This window comes from Rana temporaria, chromosome 5, assembly GCF_905171775.1.
Source record: "Rana temporaria chromosome 5, aRanTem1.1, whole genome shotgun sequence".
Lineage (NCBI taxonomy): Eukaryota > Metazoa > Chordata > Amphibia > Anura > Ranidae > Rana > Rana temporaria.
Window position 1 is genome coordinate 99,503,318 of NC_053493.1, and position 15,617 is coordinate 99,518,934.

General features: G+C 40.3%; 1 protein-coding gene across 2 annotated transcripts in view; it reads left to right on the top strand.

Annotated features, from left to right (window-relative positions):
* Window positions 1-15,617, top strand: part of CREB5 (cAMP responsive element binding protein 5) — a 415,389-nt gene that overhangs the window by 385,324 nt on the left and 14,448 nt on the right. For both annotated transcript variants that reach the window (XM_040352926.1, XM_040352928.1), the window contains exon 8: window positions 6,619-6,846. In XM_040352926.1, coding sequence (XP_040208860.1) covers window positions 6,619-6,846 — 228 coding nt within the window. The remainder of the gene's footprint in view (window positions 1-6,618; window positions 6,847-15,617) is intronic.

The window sequence follows — 15,617 nt, forward strand, 5'->3', positions numbered from 1 at the left end:
GTGGCGAGAAAAAGCAGTTTAGAGGTGATGATAGGCAGTAGTGCTTTTTATTTATATAATTGTAGTACTAGTGTTTTAATTTGCATTTATATGTTTTAACTCCACTGTTTTTGTACATGTGGTAGTGCCAGTTTTAACTTTTTTTTTAAAGATGTAAAAGTAATCCCTTTAAAAAGAGGTGTCCACTTCTGGCAGGAAAGTATAAAATCACACATTTTGAGGAGGGCAAGAGCCACTGGCTGAGGGTTACTGTGCACTGCACTGTCTTAGATCAGCCAATCAGCATTGATCTCAGGAAAGCAGACTTCTTCCCACTGGCAGAATTCCATTTCTTAAAGTGAAGCTCACATTTTGTGGAGTAAAATAAAATCCCCTCTAAGTGAACTATACACATTGCAAGGATTTTAGCAAATATTTTTGCAGATTCATACAGCAGGTTCTGAAGAAACTGTTACCCCATATCCTGTCTTAAACAGGTTTTTGAATGGGAATGTCTGCCTACATCTGGGATATACAATTAGCGGACCTCCAGCTGTTGCAAAACTACAAGTACCATCATGCCTCTGTCTCTGGGTGTCATGCTTGTGGCTGTGAGAGTCTTGCTATGCCATCAATTGTACATCAATGGTACCCTAAAAATTGTAATTATTTTCCCTCAAGATTGCTTGAGAAAAAATGTATGTGAAGATTTGTTGGTGCCTTGTGCTTGGATACTCATGCTTGATCCAGCATTTCTATGGGTACCTACAGATAAGGGGTGTGTGCTGTTTGAGCTACAGATTTTCAGACTCCTCTCAGCAGGCACTGCCCCCCCTCCCCTTTTGTTCTGCTACAAGAATTACCCAAAAGAGGGTTAAGTAATTCCAACATTTTAAATATTGCTAGCTGGCAGCTGAAGCCTCATGCCCACAAGAGCATTAAGGTCTAAAACGATTTGCTCAATTATTTGGGATTTTATCATATCAAACAAAAGAGCCCAAATATATTGTTTTGGATACTGCAATGAGTGGTTAGTACCCCTGTCAAGTCCTTATTGCCATCTGTATTGCTGTGAAATTTTCTATTTGACCTGCCATCTATTGACACTGTGAGAGATAATCCAAATTATTGAGTTGCTATGGAATAGAAATAGAGGAGATTTTTCAGTTTGAGCACTTGTTTTGATGACAACTAAAAGATTAAAGTGGTTGTAAACCCTTACAGACCACTTTTTGCTACAGGAAAGCCTATAATATGGCACCTCACTTTGGATAAATGTATTCTCACTTCATGTTGTGCCTCTAGGACAAAAAATAAAGGACATTTCCCCAATGGGACACAGGTGAGGTTTTACCCATTCCTTACTCTTACTCCGTACTCTTAAAAATGAGGAAAAAGTTTACATTAGCTCGACCATAAATACCAGATATCTTATAGGCCAGAAATAACTACCCAGATACCAATAAGCAAACTGTGGCTGTCAATTACCTTTGGCATGTACATCTTGTAAGCAAGTGCTCAATATCTGTCTGTTTGAACACCTGCAGAGCTGTTGAGTTAGAAGTATAAAACCGAGCCCAGGTTTCATAAAAAAAAAAAAACTTAACAGAGACTTAAGTGTTTTGTGAATGTTGTATTTCATAGTGTGGCTTGCTAATCTAGGGACATTCAAATATAGAGCATCTCAAACAGTGTCAGAAGCAAGTTGCATTTGCCCATCAACACAACACCAACGTCTGTCGACATAAGCCCGTAGGCTGTTTTTAGATTTTGATCTCTGTGAGCTTAGTCAATCAAAAAGCTCCATTTAAAATTTCCCTTACCAGAGGCCCCCTGTCAAGAATAATTGTGGTGACAGTAGCCATGCTTTTGAAAGTTTTCCATGTGCTCAGACCTGTATAACAGGGAATTGCGTCTTCAATTAGAACTGCACAATACCAGTAAAATATTGAATTTAAATATGTAGACAAAAATATAATTTCTAATAATGCAGCATTAAACAAGATACTATGAATATCCAGTTACAAACTTTTGACAGTTTTTACATAATATTGGCCTATTGTCAAGTTAACCCTAATATGGATAGCTTATTCAACTCATTTAATAGCAAAGTAAAGTTATAGATGCTGATTTACTAAAGAGTTAAAAATCTTAACACCATAAATTGACCAAATATTTACTTCAATTGACCATTAATGGGAAAAGCAAATTCCTGTTTACTTATTTCATTTGCAATTGATTAGATGTTTGCAGTAAATATTAACACGTAACTCCTGTAGTAATTAAGCCCAATTGTCTTACTTAAATGATAAGTTCACATTTTTATTAAAATTTACTATGCATAAAGGATGCCTATTTTATAAAACATTATTCATTGAAAAAAAACTAGCTTACTTTTGAAGATATTCCTGTAGGCCAAGAATGGCGTCTCTGAAACCTGCCCAGAAAACATCAATTGAAAGAGATCAATCACATCATGCACAGAATCTAGGACATGAGAACAATTTAAAATGGCACCAGCACCTAAGGCATTCTCCAGCATCTAAGGAGTGCTCTTCTTCTGACATACAACTGCATATGGGCAGCCTGCTGCTCCTGCCCTGTCACAGTAGAGACTGAAATCAGTGACCATTGTGGCAGGGGAGTAAGATTGTATGTCAAAGGGAGAGCATTATTTCCCTAAATGCTGGTTTCACACCCAATATCATAGATTCTGCACAGGATGAACTGGATTTTTCTAGTCAGGCATCATGGAAGCCACCCTTGACCTACAAGAATACTGTTTAAAGTAAGCTCATTTTTTCTCTACTAAAATGCAAAAATGATTTATAAAATACCGGGTCCCTTTATTGCATAGTAAATTTATGTACTAAGGTGAACTAACCCTTTAACAACATCTGGTTACTAAAGTAACACATATGTGAAATTTCATAACCTTTCTTTCCACTTCATTGGGTACCAAATGCACACTAGATTATTTATGTCTGCCTTTTTTTATTACAACATTTTTCACTCCTTCAAGTATATCTAAAGTCAAAACTTTTTTTTTGTTTTGTTTTGGACAAAGTGTTGAAGTGTTGGAAGCCCTGTCAGGTTTGCTTTGCTAAACAAGAGGAGGTGTGGAGCTCTAGATTGCTGTTTGTGTGGATCAATTTATTTATCAGACAGATCTGCAAAGAGTAACAACTGTGGGTGATGGATGTCCCATGTAGACTGATGTGTGGTGAGGAAAGTGTAAAACTCACCTGTTAGACTGCTGCCTAAACAATTTTTTGGAATAGATCCTTTCATACAAATCATTCATACTCCACCAAGTTAATTCCATGTTGCTTAAGTTCAACATGCAGAATCTCTTCCTGAAGTTCTTTTTGCCCCTGCTGAAAGGAACCTGAAATGCATTGACTGTAACCAAATATGGCTTTTAATAAAACTGATTTACTGGACTTCAAAATCAAGTAAAATAATAATGGGACATTCAAAACGTTTGTAACTGACACCAGAACAGGAGATGAGGGGACATTTTCTAAATGGGACACCTATTTCAGTGTCAGCTGTCTGAGATGATAGTTCCCCATTCTTTTGAGAAATTTCCTCTCACTTCCTCTTGTGTATCCAGGACAGGAAATTAAGGGAAACGTATCAAAGGCACATAGACAGCAGAAAAAAAGGCAATGTTTCTAACTGTTCCCTATGTTATCCAAAACTAAAAAATGAAAGCACTGGCTTCAGATATACTGTACTTTAAATATGGCTAGATTCTGAGTGTCTATAATTGTGAGAGTTTTTTTATGTGTTTGTTGAGAAGATCAGAGTGCAGAGCTGAGAAAATGACAATTCATGAGAAAAATACAGATGCATTACAATTACATCCGTACATGAAGATTAGTCTAATGACCCCTTAAGATGGGGCCATATATGGACAACTTTAGTCTCCTAAACCCTACTGAAAAATGACAGTTGGCATCCAGTTGTTATGAGCAACTCCTCAACCCATAATTGGCAAGTTTGTATATGTCAGATAAACATATCCACAAGCTAGTGCTATTTCATTGTCAGAAATGCCCTGATAGGGAGATTCATATTTATTTTTTTGTTCTGCTGACTGTTATCATTGGGACAGAAAGTGAAAGAATATCCAAGATTTTGAATTGTTACCAGGCCAGTAAAAGGGTATTCTGCATTTTCATATAAAAGGGATATCTGTTTTTTTACAATTTATATATATTATAATATATATATATAATATATAATATTACAAAAGGTAAAGCTGTTGGTGGAAAAGTGTGCACTTTGCTTTAGAGGAAAAAAAATTGCTTAAGGTAAACTTATAAAAGTAAATTGGCAATTACATAGTAAATTACATAGTAAATTAATTTCTGCATATTTACTCAATAAGAAGGTAAAATTGGTTTATTAACAGGGATCTGTTAAAACACACCTTAAATGTACTAATACAAAGAGCTTGTAATGCCTCCAAGCTCTTTTATTTTTCCCCAACAGGGTAAGAAGCTGAGGTTGTGGCGGGTATATGTGAGACTCATCAATGTAAAGTTGACTATATACAAAATATTCTGATTGAATACTCTCCTTTAGATCTACCATAAATGTTGTAGAAAAGCTGTGGTAAGCTTATGAGGTATAGGGGGCCTTAGCTGTGGCCTCTCACATAATCAAGTGACCACATATAATATTCAGTATATACTGAACAAAAAGAATGTAAGATGATGAAACTCTCTAAGGAGTGTCAACAAATTAAAACAGCGCTATCAAATAACTGTGCATATTTGACTATATAAAATACATTACTACAACCCATATGTAATGATATACAGTGATAATAAACAAAATATATCCAGTTTAAGAAATAAACACTAAACTGTGACTGTAATAATAAACACCCGTGATTGACTTAAACGTGAAGTGAACGCACTGAAAGTGCAAGAGACAGTCTTTAAAAATAATTTAGAACGTGGCCAAACAAAGCAAAGTTCATGTGTATAAGGATCCTGCGATCTTCAAATTTTTTCAAAAACTTCCACCACACCCGACAGTGCTCAGTGACTCCTCCCCCATCAAATGGACACTCACCGGATAGGTATGCCTCACACTCTCGTGTTTTGGCACAAAAAACCTTATCAGATGTAGTTGTTCCCGTCAATAAAGATGTAATCCAAATATGACATCCAATCAGTTCCACATATATGTCAGAGAGAGACAAAAGAAGTGCAAATAGTGTGATACCATCAAAGGTTTAATAGCACACCAAAATAAAACTTCAAACAGTGCACTCACAAACAAAATCTTGTAAAACAGCAGAATATTTTATATAGTCAAATATGCACAGTTATTTGATAGCGCTGTTTTAATTTGTTGACACTCCTTAGAGAGTTTCATCATCTTACATTCTTTTTGTTCACTTATTATCTTCTAAACAGCAGCTAGGCATCATCCACTCCTCCATAGGCGCAACGGTGGGCGACTTTTTAGGGCGCATTCTATAGATCACCCATTGTTACTATATTCAGTATATACTGTATGTCATTACAAAAGACTGGAAGGGACAATGAACATCTTTTGTAAAATAGTCAAATTGTGGGGTTGATTTACTAAAACTGAAGAGAGCAAAGTCTGGTGCAGCTGTGCATGGTACCAATCAGCTTCTAACTTCATCTTTTTCAATTAAGCTTCGACAAATTAATTTGACAATCAATTAAGCTTTGACAAAAAAAAAAACAACGGTAAGCTGATGGGTTCAATGCAGAGCTGCACCAGATTTTGCGCACTCCAGTTTCAGTAAATCAACCCCACTGTGTATATGCTACAGGAGCACTTGCAGCCTACAGACATGTTGCAGGACAGTCTTAGACTGGGCATATGTCATTTGAGCTTGCTTGAGCTTATTGCCATTACTGCCCTTTATGAACCATTGATCCCACTCCCACTACCTACTCCCAAGGTTTGAGGGCTACACATCAAATACTATAGGACCACATGTGGCCCATGGGCCACAGATTAGGTACCTGAAATACAGAGTGAGGGCCTTCATAACTGGATTCAGTTTAAATACATTGATTCGGTTGGCCTTCACATTACATAGTTTAGGTAAACTTAAAGGAGATTGCACAGAGATTTTACATTCATATTATAATGTGTCTGACCAATTCAAGAGGCACCAAACTCCTCCACATATTAGTTTCCTTATCACTGCCGTGGTAACAACAGAAGTAGGGCTTCATTATATGAGAGGGATGGCTTCACAATTTCGAAGGCAGGGATTGCTCATCACTTTTCAAAAAATATACAAAATCATCACGATAGGACAGAAACAACAAGGAAGTATCTATCTCCCTATATATACTAACATGATTAGCAAAAATGACAGGTGCACTTTCGAAGAGTATGACCTAACACTCTAATAATTACCACAGTCCCTTCTGCTTTTATTAAAAAAAGAAAAAAACTATTTTTATATTTATTTAAGTGTCATACAGACATCTTTCAGTGTGAATGTTTAAGAAATGCAGAGTGGTTATTTGAATGAAATTTGAGTTTTTCTTTTGGCCGACATTGCCACCACCACATTTCACATATGTGTTTTTAGTGGTCTAGAGAGTGAATTAGCTTTTCTTCTTGGTCCAGCTCTCACCAGCAGCACAGCAAATGCAGCCCTCTCAGACAATACAGTCCCCTCAGCCCACGGGAGGCCGACGCAGGCGGGTGGTGGACGAGGATCCAGACGAGAGGCGGCGAAAGTTTCTGGAAAGGAACCGAGCAGCTGCCACGCGGTGCAGACAGAAAAGGAAGGTCTGGGTGATGTCACTGGAAAAGAAAGCAGAGGAACTCACCCAGACAAACATGCAGCTTCAGGTGTGTACTGTACAGCTTCACAAAGCCACTGTTTATAGCTGAGCATTTTTTCTACACGTCCATCATACACAAGCAAGACACATTACATTAATAATGAAAACACAGACATAATCTGCTCTAGCAGATGACTGAGGTCCTTCTTGTGTAAACACTGTTTGTCAAAGGATGCCAAAGGACTTTGCACTTGCCTCAAAGAAACCTTTACATAGCAAGAAGCTCTATCTTGTTCAAAATATAGCCCTGATTTTGTTTTCAGTATTTAGCAAAGAAGTGATTGGACATCCAGCAGATCATTCACTAGCACCCTATTTCCAACAATTCTTGTTATGTCTGGAATGGTACACTATTACTAAAAATTCCAGCAGGCCACGGCCATGTTTATGTATTATCGGCAGTGTCCAGCCCGAGGTCTGTCTCTAAGCAATTTCTATGCATTTCTCCAGAAAGGTGTTTGAGATTTAAATGAAAGCAACATTTCTGATATTTAAACTTCAAGATGAAATTAAAAAAAAAATAGAAATTTGCATTGCCTTATGCTGCGTACACACGATAGGTTAGTCTGATGAAAACGGTTTAAAAATCCATGCATACTCAGAATCAAGTCGACGCATGCTTGGAAGCATTGAACTTCATTTTTTTCAGCACGTCGTTGTGTTTTACGTCACCGTGTTCTGACATGATCGGTTTTTTAACTGATGGTGTGTAGGCACGACTGATCATCAGTCAGCTTCTTTGGATAACTGATGGAAAAATCCATCAGACCATTTTCATCAGACTAACCTATCGTGTGTACAGGGCATTAGTCTACTCTACAACACTGAAAGGTGCAATTTCAAATTTATGAAATGAGTTTCATGTTGATCTTTTACCACAAATGTTTATTCATAAATCAAGTATACTTAAGTATAACTAAAGGAAATTGTTGTTTTAGTTTTGGAGAGTGGAGAGGGGTTTACCTGTCAGGTTGGTATTGTTGTTTGTGCCCCCATTAGGGAGATTCACCCGCTCTCTGTTCTGTTTACCATTATGGCTAAAAGTGCAAGTGAAAGAAAATTTTAAATGTTATGTTTTCATTAGAACAGGAATAGAGGGGAAATCTTCCAAAGGAGACACTAGTTCTGGTGAACCTGGTGACCACAAAGGATTCTTTCACTTTGAAGGCATTTTCTCTCACTTCCTGTTTCGACTATGCGACAGGAAGTAAAGGAAAATCTCCCCGATGGGCAAAAAAAACCAGACAGTGGTTCTAATCCTCCCTTACTCTACCGCCCCCCCCCCCCCAAAAAAGTTTTGCATTTCACTTTACTTTAATACAAGTTACAATACATAATAACCTCAAGAACAAAACATATATATTTCAGCTTACCAGTCCTTGTGTGCTGGTGTCATCAGGAGCTCTTCATCTAATGGCTGCATTAATTTCCTTTTTTTAGGATAAGTACTTTTTCTGCAAGTTCTGCCATTAATCTTGTGATCTTGTGACATCCTGTGCACTGAACTGAAATTTCAAACAATGGTATCAGCTTTCCCAGCTATCTTTTGTGAACTACAAAACAACTTCCTCAATGTAATATAGATGAGGGGTAGGTTTTTTAATCCTAATCAGGAGAGTATTTTAGGATGACAACAATGCTTCTTAAAGGAAACAGTGCAGTTAGTGTTACCCTGAGGCCCCGTACACACGACCGAGTTTCTCAGCAGAATTCAGCCAGAAACTCGATCGGAGCTGAATTCTTCCGAGAAACCCGGCCGTGTGTACACTTTTGGCCGAGAAGGCCGACAAGGATCTTGGCGAGGAAATAGAGAACATGTTCTCTATTTCCTCGTTGTTCAATGGGAAATTTTGGCTCGCCGAGATCCTCGGCGGCTTCACAAGGAACTCGACGAGCAAAACGATGTGTTTTGCCCGTCGAGTTCCTCGGACGTGTGTACGAGGCCTAAGACTGAAAGTTTATTACTGGCAGAATCACTAGGTAAAAATAATGGAAATATAGCCTGCAAAAATAAATAATATTACAGCCACCACCTCCAATGACTGGCAAGCTGCAATATATTACATTTCTGTTCAGAGGTTTTGGTAAACTTTAAATTATTGTGGTATTCAGCTAGACAATTTATTTGTTATTTGCTAAAAGATGTAACATAATTATGTTGTATTTATGACAAATAATATATTAATAATAATTATATACTGTATTTATTGGCGTATAACACTCACTTTTTTTACCCTGAAAATAGAGGGTAAACTGTGCCTGCGTGTTATATAAAGTTTTTTTCCTGAAACTACCCTCTTAAAGTTAGGGTGCGTGTTATACGCCTGTGCATGTTATACACCGATAAATACGTTATATGTTAAAGTTTTTGCTGTTGATAGTTTATATATAATAATAATTTTGCTTTTTGTTTTGATACCATGACCACCAAACAGGCTATGAATAAAGTTTGCTTAAACATAATTTACAGGCTGCTGGGGAGACACCACGAGCCTTATGTACAGTATGCCAAATATGGTCAAAGTAATATTTCTTGCTGCCCGTTACAACTTCTTTGATTTGCTTTAAAGCTCATACTGTGAAAATTACAGTGAAGTCAGAACTGGTTGCTACAGGCAACAATACATTTTAGCTTTACCAGGCTTTTTTACATTGTGTCCTGGTGCTTTAAAGAGACCCTGTCAGCAACTGAAACAAATTCCAGGTAAAAGTACAGAAAATATCACATATGCTTTTTGCAGCATGCTTCCTTTCCAAAAGTTATTTTTATTCGCTTGTAATGTGCCTTTGAGGTTGCTAGAAAATTTGATTACTCCAGGAGAGTCAACTCCTAGCACGCTCCCTTCCTCCTTGCACATTAAAGCTCTATTCTTTTCTGAAAGTGTCTCATTACTATCCATGCTGGCCCAGCATCTGAAACCATCCCCTACCCTCCCTACATAACCTTCTTGTAGCTGCCAGGGGAAGAGCAAAGGGGAACACTATAAAGTGTCACTTGAGTGACAGCTTGGAGTTTGCTGGGGCTGACGACATTACAGCCAAGATGGCGGCACCCAGCAGCAGTCTCAGCACTTTTGGATGTCTACACAATGGAGGCATTTACAGGCAAATAAATACATATAATACATGCATATATAATTTTATGAAAGATTTTAAAAAAAAATTAATGATCTGGTGACAGGGTCTCTTTAAAGCGGTTCTCCACCCTAAAGTGGAGTCCCGCTGATCGGAACCCTCCCCCCCTCCGGTGTCACATTTGACACATTTCAGGGGGGAGGGGGGTGCAGATACCTGTCTAAAGACAGGTATTTGCACCCACTTCCGGCCCGGCATTCATGGGCAAAAGACGGGCATTCCGTCACTTCCCGTCACCCCCCCCCCATTGTGTGCTGGGAACACTCGGCTCCCAGCACACAGCGGGAGCCAATTGGCGGGCGCGGTGCGACTCGCGCATGCACCGTAGGGAACTGGGCAGTGAAGCTGCAGCGCTTCACTTCCTGGTTCCCTCAGCGTGGATGGCGGGGGGAGCAGCAGAGAGACGAGCGATCGCTCGTCCTCTGCTGCGATCGGCGCTGGACTCCAGGACAGGTAAGTGTCCTAATATTAAAAGTCAGCAGCTGCAGTATTTGTAGCTGCTGGCTTTTAATATGTTTTTCCCATGGCACATCCGCTTTAAGGCACAACAAAGTGAGTAAGACAGTATGATTTGCTTTTGTGCTGTGTATCAGTGACAGTGTATATGTAGAGTATATTAGAATCATATACCTAAGTGCGTATACATATGTATGAGTAACCGCATGTAATGATAGATAGATAGATAGATAGATAGATAGATAGATAGATAGATAGATAGATAGATAGATAGATAGATAGATAGATAGATATATAGGTAGATAGATAGATAGATAGATAGATAGATAGATAGATAGATAGATAGATAGATAGATAGATAGATAGATAGATAGATAGATAGATAGATAGATATTGATTTAATAAACGCAAAAAGGCAGTTTACTTTGAAAAGCAAGTTACACTTTGCAGGGAATTTGCTCCAGTGCTTAGTGAATGAGGTGAAGCTCTGCTGACTTCCATCACCCAATCATGTGCAAGTTCAAATTCATTTATTTTTTTCTTGCATGTGATTGGGTATTCTTTGCAAAGTGATACTTTACCACATTCGCTAAGCTCTGGGGCATATTCTCTTGCAAAATGCTTCTTCCATTGCAACTTCCAAGTAAACAGCCTATTTGCCTCTAGTAAATCAACCCTATAGTATTCAAAATCAGCATAATTTCCAGAGAAACGCTGCCCCATTTAATAGGGTCAGACTGCTAGTATTCTAACCATAAGATCTACTTTAATCTCCCCTGTCAGGTAGAGGTGTATAGTACACATTCAAAAATCTTACGCAGCGCTGGAAAATCAAATGGTCCTGAGATTATATATCTATACACACATGTGCATCCTATTACAGGACACTTGGTTTCAATTCACACATGGGCAAGTTTAGAGATGCTTAGCTTTATTTAAAAGGTTATAATGTCACAGTTTATGTGGAGGTTAAAAATACATGCCATTGAAGGATATAGATCAGCACTGTGCCCCAAGGTAAGATAGTATCTCCCACTCTTTTATATTTAAGTGCTAAAGTAGAAAGGTTAAGAACATTAACAATTGCCATATGCACCTGTAAGATGTCAAGCTACATGAAACTGATGGGCAAAAAGGATGCACATTCACTCAAGTGGGAGCAGCATGAATTAAAAATGACATCCTACTTAGAACATAGTTTTCTTTTTAATGTGTGAACATCATTGTTTGGAGTACCGGTAGATATTGTTTAAAATGGTTGTGTATTTTTTATATTATTTTGTATTGAAACATATTTATTACACATATATGCAGTGGCATGGTATGTGAATTTTAAAGTCCAGCTGCTGCATATACAGAGGTTGGACAGAACTATGGAAACAAGTATAGTAAAAGAACAAAATCGTTACCTAATATGGGGCCAAATCCTCAGCCAGGCGGCGTAACTTAACTTTCAGCAGTTAAGTTACACTGACTTAAAGTTTTTACCTAAGTGCCTGATCCACAAAGCACTTACGTAAAAATTTCAAGCCGTGTAAGTTAAGTGCCGCCGTCGTAAGGCGTTCCTCCTCTCCGGGGGGCGTTTACAATTTAAATGAGGCGCGCTCCCGCGCCGGCCGTACTGCGCATGCGTGTGACGTCATTTTCCCGACGTGCATCGCGCGAACGTAATTGACGCCGGGCGGCTTTGTGGATTGCGACGGGACACTAAAGTTGCGACGGGTGAAAAAAAAGACGCGCCGGGAAAACAAATAATTTAAAAAAAAAATGACAGCGTCGCTCAGCATGCATTCCTGAGAGGGAGAACTCCATGCCAATTTTCAAAGAAAAAACCGGCATGGGTTCCCCCCCCCAGGAGCATACCAGGCCCTTAGGTCTGTTATGGGTTGTAAGGAGACCCCCCTCCGCGGAAAAATCGACGTAGGGGGTCCCCCTACAATCCATACCAGACCCGTATCCAAAGCACGCTACCCGGCCGGTCAGGAATGGGAGTGGGGACGAGCGAGCGTCCCCCCCCCCTCCTGAGCCATGCCAGGCCGCATGCCCTCAACATGGGGGGGTTGGGTGCTCTGGGGCAGGGGGGTGCACTGCGGGCCCCCCCACCCCAGAGCACCCTGTCCCCATGTTGATGAGGACAGGACCTCTTCCCGACAACCCTTGCCGTTGGTTGTTGGGGTATGCGGGCGGGGGCTTATCGGAATCTGGGAGTCCCCTTTAATAAGGGGGCCCCCAGATACCGGACCCCCACCCTAAGTGAATGGATATGGGGTACATCGTACCCCTATCCATTCACCTGTAGGCAAAAAGTAAAATTTAGTAAACACACAACACAAGGGTTTTTAAAATAATTTATTATTCTGCTCCGGATGCCCCCCCTGTCTTCGTTATTAGCTCAATTACCAGGGGGGGCTTCTTCTTCCACTCTCCGGGGGTCTTCTTCCACTCTCCGGGGGTCTTCTCCGCTCTCCGGGGGGGGTTTCTTCTTCCGCTCTCCGGGGGGGGCTTCTCCGGACTCCGGGGGGCTTCTTCCATCTTCTCCCCTCTTCCGCTGCCTGCTATGTTTGTGTGTTAGCTCAATTAGTAACAGGCAGCCGGCGCGGTCTTCTGTGACGTCAGGGTCTTCTGTTCTTCTCCCCTCTTCCGATGTTGCCTCGTCGCCTCTTGTCGCTGCAATGATGGAAGCGCGCCTTGCATCCCATTTATATAGGCATCACCGTCCCATCATGCTCCGGTAGGTACCCACGTGGTGGGTGCACGTGGGTAGGCACCCACCACGTGGGTACCTGCCGGAGCATGATGGGACGGTGATGCCTATATAAATGGGATGCAAGGCGCGCTTCCATCATTGCAGCGACAAGAGGCGACGAGGCAATATCGGAAGAGGGGAGAAGAACAGAAGAGAAGACCCTGACGTCACAGAAGACCGCGCCGGCTGCCTGTTTGAAATCGAGCTAACACACAAACATAGCAGGCAGCCATCTGCAGAAGAACCGGGGTTCGCCGAGTCAACATTGTGAAGCCGCCGAGGATCTCGGTGAGCCAAGTTTCCCCATTGACTAACGAGTAAATCGAGAACATGTTCTCTATTTGGCCCGACGAGATCCTCGTCGGTTTCCTCGGCCAAAAGTGTACACACGACCGGTTTCCTCGGCAGAATACGGCTCCCATCGAGTTTCTGGCTGAATTCTGCCGAGAAACTTGGTCGTGTGTACGGGGCCTCAGAACTGTTGGTAGAATAAGCTCCCGGTGACATCAACACTTTCCAGCCAATTACGGTGTCACATGATGCCCCTCATACCAGCTTCAGATATTGTGGCCCTTTTAATTATTTGGCTCTTTGGCGGCATAAAGGGGTTAAAGCTGAAGTATGTGGGAACTTTTTTTATTTGCCATTGGAGTTGTGATTCTCTGCATTAAAATGTTACTAACCCACAACACTAAAATCAGTGTGTATATGCAGTAAAGCATGCTTTTTCTACTCACTGTGGAACCTAAGGGGTTAATCCTATGCATTGTGTAAAAAGGCTATTTTCTCCTGTCTCCTCTGTTCCTCCCCTTCCTCCAGAGTCCTCAAACCATCTCCGGATAGTACAGAAGCTAGGGGACAAGCTGCACATGCTCAGTTTTGTGCGTATTGCTAAAGAGTTTTTTTTCTTGGACGAGTGAATGTGATCAGCACAGAGCCAATCAGCACTTTCCAGAAAAAGGGTCAGGAGGTCCTGCATCCTCATAGGACAATCATGGGAGAATAAATAAAATAATGCCCGTTGCGCCTCCCCAAACCATGCTTGATTACAAATATTTACCCTAATATACTAATATTTCAAATCCTCATTATTCACATAAAGTGCAATATGCAAAACCATTATAAAGTGCATAATATGTGCAAATCATACAAATAAATAAATACATAGAAATCATTCATAAATTAAATCCATTAAAGTCTCTCCCAAAGTGAGGTCAAAATTAAAGTCTTTTGAAAAAACAGTTACAGTATGTATACATCCAGTGATTACATATTTTTTGCAGTGCAATCTTCTATTTATTGGTGCAATTTAAAGCAATAACATTGTGATTCCCACCGCCGTTTCACATATGCTCTCACCTCAAAGGATGTACTCGCTATAAGCTTGGTCTACTATCGCCTTTCCCTCAGGTGGGGGCTGCCTTAAATCTTTCTATGTGCTATCTTGTGGATAGACAGCATAGCCAGAGCTGCAACCACTGCTGCAGTAGTTTAGTAAAAAAAAAAAAAAAAAAAAAGAACTTGCTAATTGAATACAGTAATGCTAAAAAAGCAGCACAGTGAGCATGTTATCATGTTTTCTAGTAGTCTACATACATTGCCTTACTATACCAGCAGAATAAAATGTAGAAACCAAGCGGTGTTTGCACATAACCTGAGTTATCTTCTAGAGCAGCCATTTTCAACCATGGCTCCTCCAGAGGTTGCTACAGGTGCTACAGATGTAACTTAGGCCCCGTACACACGACCAAGTTTCTTGGCAGAATTCAGCCAGAAACTCGATCGGAGCCGTATTCTGTCGAGAAACCCGGTCATGTGTACACTTTTGGCTGAGGAAACCGACGAGGATCCCGTCGGGCCAAATAGAGAACATGTTCTCTATTTCCTCGTTAGCCAATGAGGAAACTTGGCTTGCCGAGATCCTCGGCGGCTTCACAAGGAACTCGACGAGCAAAACGATGTGTTTTGCTCGTCGAGTTTCTCGGACGTGTGTACGTGGCCTAACTGACCTTCCGTTTGATGGTTTGATGGTGTTGTATAGTTCTGGAGATCATTATAGTTGCAGAGACTGCATGACTCCAATGGTCTTTTTAGTTCTCTTTAGGGAAGACATTCCCATCAATGTAAGGGACACTTTGCCCAATGGACACCAATGTAAATGTTTGGTAATGGTTTTAGCAGAGATTCCACTAGATCTGGAATGTATTTCAAGGGTTCTTCTAAAGTGTTCGAAGAATCTCAAACTATTGTCTTTAGATAACAAGTTGGTATGTTTCAGCATTTTGATGAAAGGTCTCACTTACCAACATTGATAAGCAGGTTGAAGTAAGCCGCAAGTCAGAGCTCTGATGTTCAAGCTAAAGTGTACCCAGGGCAAATGAATAAAGGTATATACAAGCACTGGTAAAGACCTGCTCTAAAGGCTCTGTTTATAAACACTG